This window comes from Gymnogyps californianus, chromosome 9, assembly GCF_018139145.2.
Source record: "Gymnogyps californianus isolate 813 chromosome 9, ASM1813914v2, whole genome shotgun sequence".
In the NCBI taxonomy this organism is placed as follows: Eukaryota; Metazoa; Chordata; class Aves; order Accipitriformes; family Cathartidae; genus Gymnogyps; species Gymnogyps californianus.
The window spans coordinates 5,394,953-5,409,912 of record NC_059479.1 but is presented as its reverse complement, the minus strand read 5'-3'; the positions used below and the strand labels follow the sequence as shown (position 1 = coordinate 5,409,912).

General features: G+C 35.6%; 1 protein-coding gene across 2 annotated transcripts in view; it reads right to left on the bottom strand.

Moving 5' to 3' along the window:
* Nucleotides 1-14,960, bottom strand: part of PCDH11X (protocadherin 11 X-linked) — a 475,689-nt gene that overhangs the window by 458,491 nt on the left and 2,238 nt on the right. For both annotated transcript variants that reach the window (XM_050901950.1, XM_050901951.1), the window contains exon 2: nucleotides 7,801-8,384. In XM_050901950.1, coding sequence (XP_050757907.1) covers nucleotides 7,801-8,340 — 540 coding nt within the window. In that variant the 5' untranslated portion in view covers nucleotides 8,341-8,384. The remainder of the gene's footprint in view (nucleotides 1-7,800; nucleotides 8,385-14,960) is intronic.

Here is a 14,960-nt window from a genome sequence, read left to right as displayed (position 1 = left end):
TACATAACGGTACTAAGGACAACATTAACTAAATCACATAATTAGTGGGAAGTGTTATGTATTTGTGAATAGTTTTAGACTGTGAGGCTCAATCTTTCAAAGAACTGAGCCTTTTTACTAATGCCTGAACTTCCCTATACCTGAAGACTAACTTTCAAATCTAGCCCTGTTGTGCAGCACATTACTACTTCATGAGTAGAATAAAACAAAGAGAATAAAAATTCCTAAATTACTTGGAAGATAGGTGCATCAAGATTTAACAGAAATCTGCAATGGCACTTCAACATCTAGAAATGTATATTAAAGGAAATAAGGTAAGTTTTACGAACAACATCCGTCTCAGCAACTATTATTTGTAAATCTTCAAGGGACTGCTGAAATTCTTGTCACTTCAGACAGTAATTATCCACATCTCAGTGGAAAAGACAAGGAAAGGGAACCACTTGTGAAAAAAACTGAAGCTATGTTATAACATTAAACAAATACACTGATCTTCTAGCAGTAACAGAGAAAGGGAAAGATGTTTCAGTTCTGACCTATTCCCCACTGCCACTGTGGACTTAGGAAAAAAAGTACTCAGCATCATTCAAAAGACAGCCTGTCTGTCCTAGAAAATCCCTCTCTTGTAAAGGGCAGCTAAAAGTTACCTTAGAAAGACAACGTGTCCAATTCTCCACATTTATTAAATTACAGGCACTAGAGTGTGATCTTAGAGCTTGACTGGAGTGCAACTCCAGAGCAAAAAAGTTCCTAAATCTATTTTTGAGCTCCCTAAATCTACTACCATCCCCATCTATGCTGGCACATGAAATGGAAAAGATGACACAGTAGTGTTCCGCAAATATATGAAGTATAATCCACATGAGCCATTACAATGAAGACAGAAGTTAACCTGTCCTGCAAAGTTATGCTGAATGAAATCCCTATGCTAGTTCAATTAAGGGACTGTGAAATATGAAAAACAAGCCATCCCTCCATCCAAGCACAAACTCAAAATCTTAGTGTAAGCTACATGTCAGTGGGAGGAAAAAAAAAAACAAACAAAAAAACCAACACTCAAATGCTTTTTTAACATGCATCTTATTTTCACCTTGTCTATAAGCACTGTCAAATCTAGGATTTGTTTTAACAAAACCATTATTTCTCAGTTTTACGTTCAAATACCTAAGTACTATTGCTACCTGGGACATCAATATGTGTGCAACTGATTTTTGGTTTAGTGTCAGTGAATCTTGAAATATCACTAACCAACTAAGCCTTTCTCCAATGACAAAAAAGAAATACTGAAAAGTTATTGTTGTTGTCTTATCAGGAAGTCAAGAAATTTCCTATCTGAATCATGTATTTTCCTGAGTATATGTAATTCTGCAAAATGAAAATTCTTGGGATCTTGAATAGCCATCTTTTACAATTCAGCTGTATGTCCCTTACGCAATTACTAGAAAGGGTTGCTAATAGATAAGAAATTAGAAAGTGCAAAAATACTTTGCTGCTAGTGAGTTACCATAAATTTATACAGGATTTTTGATAATGGGAGAGTAATGAAGTTGGAATTTACCTCATCTTATTAGTGTCTAACTGCAATATTCAGTAAAACCTGACAATATTAATAAATGTCTGTTTACATGTAGAAAAAGCTCTATCTTGGCAGTTTTTTCATAGAAGGCAGATATTGATAACAACGACCCCAGACTTTCTGTGACCTATTTAAAGGGCCAATATACCACTTCATTGTCCTCTCATACTGCTGAAGCCTACACAGAAGAATCATCCACCTTAATTTCAGTATGATTAGCTGTAGGATGCTCCCTCATTCAAACATGGTTTGAGAGTAAAAGTGAGGGTTGCTGCTTCAGCTTCCACTTAAAGGAGTGAAAGCATAAAAAAGGACAGAAATGAGAAGTACAAGCAGCTGATGCTTGGGACAGTGAAGATGATCTGGTGAACACCTGTGTTAAAAAAAATGTAAGTCTGTGTCACTGTGCGTGGAGTCGGCAGGGACGTTAACAGTGCTTTCTTCCTTTATGTACTGAACCACTCAGATAGTATTGGTGCAACGTTAAAACACAAACAGGTCATAGAAAAGTTTTGTTTGTCCTCCTCCACTGTTAGTGTTTTTGACTACCAAATTTGTACCACTGCTTACAATATGATTATCAACAATAATTTCGTTAATCTTTCTTGTTCTGATTTAACTACAAATCTAGTCTCACTCTTTAATTTTGATTTAACTACTTTCCTACCTTTCATTTTACATAAAACCCATCTCCTTCCATTCTTGATTTTCACAAACAGTGACATTAGTTACTTGATCCAGAACTACCGTGAGGCTCACAAATAACGTAGTTGCAGGAGTGGGCTTGAAATATGATGAAGATTTGTGATCTCCATCTTCCACGGGTCATGGAATTGATAAACTGTATCAGAAAGAAGGGGAAAGCTTCTAGTGAAAGACATCACAAGAGATGATCTACAGTAGCAAGAGGTAAGTCTCCTCATCAGAGGCAAGACTGACGTGTTGTGAGACTGAGTATGAATCTATTTTGTCAGATTACAGAGGTATGAACTGACAGCTACAAAAAGATTATTACATTATTTTAAAAGGAATGCACCAGCTGCTTCTGATGATAAGCAAATACAGGAAAATTACTGTAATAGGTAAGAGTAATGGAACTATAACAGTAACACCAATCTAATTTCCCTCCAAACTGTGACAGATTAAAGCAACAACCTATTAGTGCACAGAATTAGCTCACAGAAGAAAATGCTCTGCTCCTGTAAGAGCAAAGTTATGTTTTCACTCTAGTCCACTGCTAACTGGGTATTGTTGCGCCTATGCAACATCTAGTGTATATGGTATACCTACTTGACAAGAAATGCTAAGTAATCAATAAAAAGAATTTAATTTAAAACATGCACTTATATGAATGCTTTTGGAAGTATGCATGTGAGCCTCCATTACAGTGCTCTGAGCTGGAATTCTATTCAAAACCCACTCTGAAACAGCTCCCCTTTTTAGCACCTAAGAGAACAAAGAAATGCTTCACATTAAACTCTTCATAGTCAAAGCAGAGACCTGTGACATCTGTAAATTCTAAGTGTATTAATGAGGTTATACTAAATATTAGCTTGCGTTGAACTCAAATATAAGTGTACTGAAACAGTGTAATCAACAACAGCATGTAAGTATTTTTAACACTGTGGTGGTACTGCCAGACACAATGTACATTTTACATCAGTATGTAAGCAATGTGAACGCCCTGAAGAGGTGAACAAAGACCTGTAGGCTCAGTTACCTACTGGGGTAAAACCAGAACATTAGTATTTGTAGATTCATCCTTAATCAGAAATCACTGCTTATTAACATTCAATTTAAAATTTGCTCTTGCATCCTGCTGTTTTAACATACTACTTCTGTTTATGAACGCCCGTCTCTCTTTTTCCCTATCATTCCCAGTTTATACTTTAAGTAGTTATCTCAACTGAGACAAAATTATTGTTTTTCCATCTGGCCATTTCTTTCTCTGAACTACTTCACTATCTCTCTTAGCTGCCCCTTCTACCACCTCCTACTATCAGTGTTATACCATCTTTCTGCCCAATCTAGACTTGGAGCTATTTCTCATTCTAAATGCTTTTTCTTTTATTTTTAAATCATATCTAATTAAGTTCTCCCTCCCTAGCCTTGTTCATAGTAAACACTGTTTACCATTTGCCATTTGAACCCTTAATGTCATCCTCTCCATGGTCAGCTTTGGGCATCTCAGCAGAGAAACACGATCTTTTATAATGCTATGCACAACAATTTAATTTTTTGGGTTACAGCAAGATGCCATGCATGACTGTTCCTTGGAAACCCTCTTTTCTATGGAAAACAAACAAACAAACACACAAACAAAAAGAACTGCATGTAATGTTAAAGCATCACTACTTTTAAATAATTCAATATTTGTAAACTTTATCAGAGCAACTCTTGGTCAATTACTGGTGCTATTACATTGGCTGGGTGGGAGATATTTGCAAATTGTTGAAACTTATTTTCTAAGTAAGGAAACAATAAGTACAATTCAAAAGCTATCCAAAAGACATGTTTGGATCTTCCTTTAAAAAAAAAAAAAGTAAAAAAATTAAAAACACTGCTTTCCTTAGAACATCTCTTAGAACTTGTCCTCTACAACTCCTAAGTAAGTCTTACGAGAAGAAATGCAGAGGTTACATAAAACTGTTGTCTTCTTAGAGTTCATGCATTTCAGACAGCGTATAGTTGAATCACAGACACCTGGAAAGTTTTGAAGTTGCAGTACCATGCATCATTTATACATAAAGAAGTTATTTCCTATTGAGGTACATTTTGACAAAATGCAGGCAGGCAAAAAATACCTGAATGCTAATTTGTGTGGTAATTAAAGTGCTCTCTTGTATTAAAGAAGTCAAATCCTGTGTTACAAAACTTCCAAGTAATGTTGAACCCAAAACACAAGAACACCTTTTTTACGATGTTTTGTTTTCTTCTATTTTAAAAGGATTTTTAGAAAGAGGCAGGAGATTAAAATAACGTGAAAATCATTCATATAGTTAAAAGACTTTATCATTAATTATTTACTTTGCAAAGGAAACTGAATACAACAATTATATGGAACCTTTTTCCCATACTTTGAGAGAGGCAATAAGGTAAGTGTAACCAAGTGAGGAAATATTGTAACACCTGAATGTTACCTTCCCAATGAGATACAGAGTTGCTGAAATGTGTTAAAAACCTAGAAACTATTCAGCTGAGTTTGTAGTGAGAAGTTTACTCTTTTTTACAAATTCTTACGGCAAAAAACTCTTTATGTTCTGGCAATAATAGGCCTGGCTTCACACAGACAATAAGCACATTTTAGCTACGCTTTTTAAAAAAGTGAAGTATAACTGAAGAACTTTCTCTTCATTGCACAGCTTGTCAATTTGCTATTACTTTCTCTAAAATATAGAGCAACACATTTCACACTGTTGCTGCACGCATACTAAAGCGCCAGCCTTTGTAATTCTACGAAGTGACTTGCATATCTTATCTCCCACTCCTCTGCCATCCTCCAAGTATGCTGCCCTGCCCATCATCTTCATATCTAGTGCTTCCCAAAATTCCCCACAACACTGTCATATCAGCCCTGCTAGACTCATCCTGTTCAGAAGGTATGACAGTTGCATGTACTGCAGTTTCCCCACTTATCTGTATGCTGGTTATAAAAGGAAGGAAAAAGCCAACACACATCAGAAGCCAGAAGACATTAGTATCTTCAGAGCACACCCCAAAAAACAGCATAGGATAACGCACATGAGAAGAGCATTTTGGGAGAAAAGGCAAGCAACATCATCCTTGTGCGACTGTCCCGTCCCCCCCCCCCCAGTATTTCAGTGTTACTCAGGAAAGAATTCTCAGGCACCACCACTCTTCCCTTCCTTTTTCATCTCCCTATTCTTCCCCAGTGACGGATGAATCTTTGTACATACTACATTCCCTGCCTGCTCACCAGAATCCTTCATTTCTACTACTTTTTTCTCCCTCTTCTTATACAATCACTTTTGGTATTAACATTGTAAAAACTACCAATGGAATAACATCTGGACATTACTATTCCAAACGGTGTCTGGTTGTCATGAACTGCTTCTTGGTTTTACAGATACTTTCCAAGGTATGTCAAATTGCTGGCTTATTTAAAGGCAGCGGATCCATAACTCAAAAACTACCTGACCAACAGGCATGCAAGAGAAAAATGCAATTAATTCATTTAGGAGATCCGTCTACAGGGCTGTGATTTTACAAATTGTTTTGGTTGCGGCACATCTAGCACAAGAATTCAGAAGTTTCAGTCCATACCAGTGTGTGTTCATCCTCCTCATCTTTCTTTCCCTTATGTGGCAAAAGCATTTTTTCAGAGACACTTGAATAAACATGTAACTGGTTTTCTACTTCCCCCCCCCCCAATCCAAATACCAAATTACTTTATTTTTTTTTTTTTTAAAGTTATTTGCACATCTCTTGGTGAAACCTGGCTCTCTGGCAGACCATCTGATCTCACGTTAGATCTTTAGACAAGGCTTTACACCCTACACTACTTTTGGTACAGAGCTGTAGCTTGTATTTTAGATGAGCTCCCACTTGTGTGATACAAATATGCTATTGTTCTGCTGATCTGTTACATTCTGTTTCTGGACACCCAGTCCAAAAATAAACTCACAAAACAAGACTACTATTGTGGTGATCTGAACTGTTGCTCACTTAATCCCAGGGACTCCTGATTTTGCTGTTTTCTTTTTTTCCTTTTCCTGAAATAACAGCACATTTCTCTCAGACATATTAACTAACGTTTCTCTATTCAGATCGTGTATTATTTTGCCACATTTTGTCTGTAGCCCTGGCTTTTTTTATTATTTTCTACTCCTACTGTTACTTATTTAATATGCTGTTATTCATTAAAATGCCAAATAAAGATGACTGCATCCTACTGGACACTTCTGGTTAGCTATCTAAAAAAACCCCACACATGTAGATCTGTCTGTTCTCAGTATAACCTAGCAATTTAAAAGTTTTAAAGAGCTTACTACAAAGACCTCAAACTTTGAAGTAAGTTTTTGAAAAGTTTTAAATTCCTAGGCTACATTGAGAGCAGACAGATGTATGTGCGTGGGTTTTTTTTTTTTTTAGGTAGCTAACCAGAAGTGTCCAGTGGGATGTAGTTTTCTGAAAGAAATTTTTACGTCTTTGCCATTAGTTAGTACCCACACTGCCACAACTACTTCAGGTTGTAAGCAATTTAAAGGAGCTAAAATAAGGTAGCACTTTATTTTTATTAAATTGCTACTAAGTACTGATATCAGTGAATATTAGCTATCAAGTCAATCAAGCAATATATTGGCCTATATAGTCTATAATCTTCTGATCAGTAATGAGGGTGTCAGATTGGTTACTGAGCAAACTACCCAATAGTTCCCTATTCCAAATCAAGGGAAGTGAAGACATTTTCAGCTTCCCACATAATAACCCAACAGTTTTAAGATAAGTTCCTTTCTTATTCTAAACTCTCTACTTAAGTAAACCCAAATGAAAGTAATCCTTTATTTAGTAATCACACACTCTTACACACGTTTACATGTTATTCTTGTGTTCACTAATTGCAGGCTAGAAAGAGTAAAAGAAGCAAGAATATGAAAAATCTGCTCTTACAAGGCCATTGGCAGTGCTATCCTTGCATTCATGCATATCTTGGACTTTCTCCTGCCCAGACATTACGCCCGCCCAAACATTACAAAGCTGCTTTGACAAACGGACTCTTTTTCATTCTGAAATAGCTCATCAGTATACAGATGAGCATCACATCACATAAACTTCTGGGCTAAGTTCTACTGCTCGAATCTGACAGTCATGCAAGAGGGAGACATAAACCCAATGCAAAACATCGTTGCACTTGGCGCTGTCATGTTGGTGGCAATAAGAACACATCTTTAATGGTCTAAGAAGACTGTTAGCTGAAGTGCACAAACACTTTGAATCCTGGTGGAGAGTTCATGAAGACATGCATGTTTCATCATACTGTTACACAGATAGACATACACATAAACAAGCAGCTTTCCACAAAGTGAAGATATGATGCACTAGAATGCACTCAGGGGTATAGATTAACATTTCAAGACAAGTATCTCCAGTGTACCACTACTGTGGTACACAGCTTCATATTTCTAATGGGTTGATGAGGACGGGCAACATTTGTGGGAAGACCATAACACAGACAGTAACATAGAAGAATGGAAGAAACTCACCTTAAGTAGTTCATAATGTTGAATACCATTCACACCAATGTCTGGATCAATGGCAGATGGGACAGAATAGCGAGAATTAATTGCTGTGTTTTCAGGGATAGAGATGTTAATAACTGTTGAGGGGAAGAGGGGGGCATTGTCATTTATATCCTCTATTAGGAATCTGATCTTGACCAGTCTGAAAACTTCATCAGGCAAAACAGCAACCTCCACCTCATAAAAGCAGCGATTCTCACTAAGGATGCCAGAGCACAGCTTCTCTCGGTCTATGCGGTTTGCAGTTGTGAATATCTCACCAGTGTTCTCCTCCACCCGTACTAATGGTACATCCCCAGTCTTATACACAAGCTTGAACTGTAGCGGTGAGGAAAGGGGCACATCTGGGTCCAGCGTTAGGTTAAGATCCTTGAGCAAATTGCCAATGAGGACATTTTCAGGCAGTTCTTCCCGCACGGTATAATTCTTCTCCTGTGCGCCAGATTGAAATACAATACAGGCTAATAAGACTGCCAAGAGGTAGGTTCCAGACAGCAAGTCCATCTCCAGAATGACTAATGAGTATTCGTGTAGAACACCAAGAGTACCTGGAAAAAGGAAAAGGAAGAAAGAAAAAAGTCTTAAAAATTTACAGAATACTGTGTTCTTAAAGTGATAGAGACATGAAAGGAGTACCTTTCCTATAGCAAATAACCTGAACTGTTTGAAAAACCTATTAGTAAAGTGATATTTGACTTAAACCCTTCATAAAATGTATAAAATTTCTTGCACAATATTTTACTTAAAACTGTTCACTAAACACTGAGGTAAGAATCTTAGAACTGGATCAGAGCGAATGAACAAAAAAATACAAAAGTCCCTATTTCCAGCATGAAATTTTCCTTTGCTCCTTAAGAAAACCTCTTCCTTTGAGCCCTCTGCCACATTGTCCTCAATTTTTTTGTTTCCAAAGAAAAAAGTAGGTAAGAAGTTTGCAAGCAACCATCTGCTGAGAACCAGATCTTTTTATACCTCTTGCTCAGAGATGGGAAACCAAGAACACTTGTCTTAATTTTCCCCCAAGTTTTGCAATGACAAAATTATATAATATTTGTTAACAGCAAAGAAATCTGGCTATTTTTAATACAGGAACTTAGACTGGCAATAAAATGTTATCTAGATGGAGTCTGGTGAACTTCAGCCAACAATGGGTGGAAATCTAATACAGCGACACTAATACAGCAGTCCCTTTCTTTAAGATGACAAGACCCGGTTTGATCTTTGGAAGTAAACATAAATACTAGTACTCAATTCACTGAAATTTGGATTGTGTGTCTAAAGAGCAGTGCACAAATTCCAACACAGAAGGAGAACAACAAAACATCGAAAGTTTTTGATGTAGAACTAAAGCTAAAAGATTTTTCCCAGCAGGAAGAGCAAACTTGTAACCCTCTTAGTTCCCCAACTGCCCACCATATTGCCAGATAATCTCTATTTGGATACTTGTCATTAATTTCCAAGACAGTTGAGATTTCTTTTGCTTTCTTCAATTTTAGGGAAAAAAAAGGAAAAAAGAAAAAAAAAGGTAGACTATGCAGCAATAATCTCCCTTCTGGTATGTGACAACATTTAATACATCTCCTGGAGAATGCACTGTAAGAAATTTCATATAATTTCAAATCTGGTGATGTCTGCTCATATACGAGCTAAGTACTCGGAGATACCAATACCTTCAAAGTGAGATACAGATTTGTTCTGGGCTGAAGAAAAGAACATTCTATACTTTTCAACCTAGTTTCTGAATAACAATATATTCTCCTCTCAAGATTGTTAACAACCTCAAGAAAGATGGAAGTAGAATGGGATGACTTACAGGTACATACGGTTATCTATGTAGCTACAGCCTTTAGCTGAGAACTTTTAGAGAAAAAACACACTATTGAACTCCACATGTAGAATATGCTGCTTTGCCTGATCTTTGCATAATTCTACCCTTCCAGAATTTAGGATAACCTAGGATAGCATTTCTGTAAGGTAGATGTTCAAGAATTCCATCTAAAATGATTTTTTTAGTTAATGAAATTTTAGCTCTTACTAGCTTAACATCTGTTTCAAATATACTTGTACTAACTCATCTACATTCTTTTCATTGTGCAGATAAAAATGTAATTTTTTTTCCTGCCTTTTCTGATTTTATTCTCCTTGTCATAGCATAGATTGATTTACTCCTGCAGATCAAGTTGCAGTGGTTGAAGAAATTACTGAAGCCAGTAATTGTCTTCACCCGTTAGTTACTGCCTTTCAGCAGTACCCCTTTCAGGGTAATTTAAATTAAAACATTTGACTTTGCAGTGGAACAGATTAGGAACAATTAATATTGCTATTCCATTTAAACTCTGCAACCTGCTTTTGATTGGGAGTAAGTAACAGATAAAGAACATTCCAACTAGATCTGCAACGTGTATCTTTCCACGTCAGCATAATTTAACTGTAAAGCATTTTCTGGCTTTATGATTATACAAAAGGAGCAACATGAAATAAAAATCCAATCCTGCAAGTCTTCACTTATGAAAAAAGGCATTGCTCACTGGAGTAATTCAATTAACCTGAATGAGACTGCCAACATGGGTAAGAACTGGATATGCAGTTTATGTGGCATAGTTAACGCATTACCTGCAGTATTTTAGCAATTCACTGACTTATTTGCAGTACTTCAGTAATTCAGTATAAGGCACAATACAACACTAAACAAGCATTCAGGAGTGAAGAAACAGTGCACTATAAACAGCCATTTTATAAATCCATTATAATATTAAACTCTAAATATGTAAATAAGGAAGTCATCAGCAGATACTGATTATCATTAATGGTAATACTATGGTAGCAGCATGAGTTTAATGAAACAACTGTGGTGATATTGTACAAATATATTAGTTTGACCATTACGATTTTATTTATTAACTGTCTTATACTTCTGTAAATACATCTCCAGCAATCGTCACCCCACTAAAGTAATTGCCCATGTACATTCAACCTGCAGAAAGCTCTTATTTCAGGAAAGTACATTTTTGTATCCACTAGTATTAAAATAAATATATTTACATTGTTTCCATGCAAAACACCAATAAAAATGTATGGGTTACAATGAAGAGTTGATATTTAAATGTTCCCCTCAAAACAAAATTACAGAATGGTAGCATGTTCTGTGCATACTAGAAAGCACTATTCTGCCTCTTTTTCTTCTCTACTAGAAGTTAAACTGAAAAACAACAAAACAGGGAAAAAACAACTTCACATCCTGATGTTTACAGAGTAATATTTTAAACTTACAGTTCATTTCTGAGGGGAGGAAATAAAATTTAAAAAAAACCCAAACACACATATAAACTAAATTCCAGTCCCTATCCCAAATTCTTCTGTGACAACACTGATGTAAGGATTGCCTATAAATTATAATAATATAAAAATACTGTATAATCATGTATATACTTCTTCCAAATAAATAATCTCACACTATAAAAAGATCTTTTGATTATTAACAAGGTCACTAATGCTGCACAGCTCCTCTCTCTCTAGTTTTGAAGATACAGGGAATTCTAGTCACACTCAAAACAGAAGTTTGTGTTTTATCTATCAAGTTTCACAAAGCAATTTGAGGATGAGTACACAAATCGAACAGTCTAAAGAGTTCACGAAAAACTTTCCTGAATCAATTCTGAAAGTTGTGATAGTATCAGTAGGTAATTTATATCAAAAATAACTGATAAGAATTCCTATAACCTCAGCTATAACTGCAATGGAGTTTCTAGGGATTATAAAATAACAACAGCAGAACTCAAAGAGGTTTGTCAGGAAAACTGGGGGGTGGAACTTCTCAGCATTACATTACTATGCATATTTTTATTTACTTTTTTCAAATGAAACAAAGTTTGAACCATTCTATTAAAACTATTTTTGTGTCATACTAAAGAAAATGCATTAAAACATGGAAATAATAGAATACCATTGTTATAAACCGTGTTAGATAAATACTAACATGACTTTTTGTAATGTCTTTTACTGCTGTAGATTTTCCTGAACTACTAAAGAGTACAGACACGTAATAGGTAGTGTTATGAGTTTTAACAGAAAACTGGTCTCGAAGTAGAAAAAACAACCAACAATGACTTACAATTCTTGAACTTCTGTACAATACACTATTTTTTAAATGGTCTTTACCTGCCTTTCTAAACAATTCTAGGAACAGTTCTGAACCTTTAAAAACCGTTCTAGAGCTGTAGACCTTTAAGGAGAAAAAAACCCAACATGACTCAAGTTTTCTGCTTAGATATACAGTGGAACATCTTATGCCATGGGGAAAGTGTTGTTCTTAAAGCAACCTATTTATATAGCCATAGCGGTATGTTGCCTGTCATTTGTGCCACAGCACTGATAGGAATACTATGGCAACAGCAACGCAAAGAAAAAGAGCATGAGGTACTTTCTAGCAACCAAGCATCATCCTGGAAGACATTTATGAAATCAGAGTATTTCTAATGACATACGCTATTTAATATGTCTCTCATATTTGTCTACATATAATAAATATACATACCACAAAATGGGAAAACAATATAAATACAAATCCAAAAGCGAAAGGAAAGGCTAAAGAAACTCCAAATGGAAATGGCAGAGTCAGACAAAACAGGACATTAAGAGAAATTGTCAAAAGAGAGCATGTGAATAGTAACAGATGGTGGAAAAAGTCAGAGATGAACTAAGACAGACAAGATAAAAATACAAAAAGGAAAAAAGAAAGGAACAGGGCAGAAAGGCAGTCACAGTACAGTGTGTAGAAACATGCTTTCTTGATGACTGGAGTATAGATGGAAAAAAAAAAAAAACCCAAACTACAGAAGGCTAGAGTAGTCCAACTCTAAAGGACCTTTCATAAGCTCCAGCACTCACTAACACTTTTAAGGAGGTAAAAAAAAAAATTAAGAACAAATAAAATTGTTTAACAGAAGGTAACATTAAGCTTGCCAAGCCATTTTCCCAGCTTTCAAAAGACTGCATTGATGTCTGTACTGCTGACTTCTGTAACTAGTAAGGCAAATGGCCCAGATGGACAGGATGGAGGGTAGGAGGGGGAAAAAAAACAATTTGAGATTTGCTCTCTTTCATCTGAGTATCTGTGCACTTAAATATACCTGCTTTTTTTGTCCAATATACTAAATATTAATGGCATGATTTAAATATTATCATTGTTCATTATTATCTTCATTTAGCAGCTGTCAAATCATACCTTGAAAAGTAGACAGAATATAAAAACTTTAACTACCTAATGGAGTATGACGTGAAGATGGAATCTAAATCTGTTCTTTATACACAAGGCTCTATCTGGTCCCACCTGAGCCAGAATTCCTGTAGCTTATTACAGGACTCAACTGCTATTTCTTACTTAAGAGGATGACAGAAAAGTAGTAAATGCAGTAAAGAGTTCAGGTGTCCACTTCAGATGAAAAAGCAACACCATTTCTTGATACTTGGGTTCACATTTGACTTAGAATAGGAATAAATAAGCTGTAGTAATATTCTGTAACTGCTACATCAAGTTTTAAGAAAAACGTATCACAGACTATTTAAAAAATTTAGGAACATTACATTGAAGTCCAAAACTACATCAATATCCAAATACTGAAATCATAACAGAGAAGAAATCCTGAAAATATCACTCCCATTCTTATCTTCATATTCCTGAACCTATTTTAATTACATGGACAAATTTAGCTAGTATACCACACTTTTTCAATATAGTATCCCTTTCATTTGCTACTAATCCACCGTGAACTTCTTAAATAGGAGTATTTAAATCCCTGTGTTAAAACAGTGTTTCTCAGAGCAAAAGATCCCCATGACATGGGCTCTATTTGTCAGTCAATAGTATGATTACAATGTTATTTAACCGAAGAGCGAGCTATTTGCAACTATTCCAGTTCACAAAGGCTCCCTCTAAAGTGTCCATTGATAATTAAGAAGTTCTATGATATATGCCAGAGGTTTTGAATTCCTGAATCATGTTGATAAGGATCCAACTTTACCTTGTAGACCCCAGCTGTTGGATTGTTAGGTAGGACCTTTTCTGGTACTGCAGATTTTTAGTGTTTGGTGTTTTCGTTGTTGGAGGGTTTTTTTGCTGTAAGTCACTAACATAGCTGAACACAGCAATGTCTATCCTTTGTCACCACACATACCATGTTTCATTTAAGGAACTGGCTGGTTTTGATGGTGGTTAACTTTTTTAAAAAGGTAGACATTTTACTGGTATTTCTTACCATTTTTGATGACAATAAGAAACACTACAAAGCTGTTGCCTGATAGCAATCCCTCTCATTTTTTTTAAGGCCAGGCACAAATGATAATGACCTGAACTCATTTTCACACTCTATAATGTTTCAAACATAAATTATTTTACAGCCATCAATATTTATCCACAGGATCCACTCCCCACATAGTATATTTCATTATCATATTCAAAGAAAAAGACCTACGTCAAAGAGAAACAGACAATTTGTTATATTATCAAGGCTTTCAAATTCATTCCCTCATATGATTTTACTCTAAATCCACTAAGGGACTGATTTATTCTTCTATTTACTTTTTACTAGCATGATGCTACAGACCTCAATGAGGTTTCTTTAGTTTGAGTTTTTTTCCAGTGATGAACAAAATGAAACTAGAAATTCTTATCACCAGGAGAAAACATCACCCCACATCCATTTAAGTCAACAAAAGAATTGAGTGTGAGCCACAACTTGCTTACAGCTGCATGCTCTCCTGATTCAGAGTCTTCACTGCTTTAGAAATAGAACATTTTTAGGTCGGGTTTTTTTTTTTTAACTTTTCTATCACAAATGGGATGTCTGAACAAATAGGAAAAAAAACGCCAAAACCTAAACCCAACACACAAACCCTCTATAAACCTGCTGAATATTACAACTCCAGAGCTAACACAACATTGCTCTACAAATTCAAATACATATTCACTAAAAGTCAATGACCGACTTTCAAAAACAATACAAAAAATCAAGTTATTAATGGTATGATTCATAATGTCATTTTCTTAGTGTTCTATTTGTGTGTTTGTACACATGAATACATTTTACAAATCAAGTGAAAACTGCTCTAGTTTTGGTCCTTGAAAA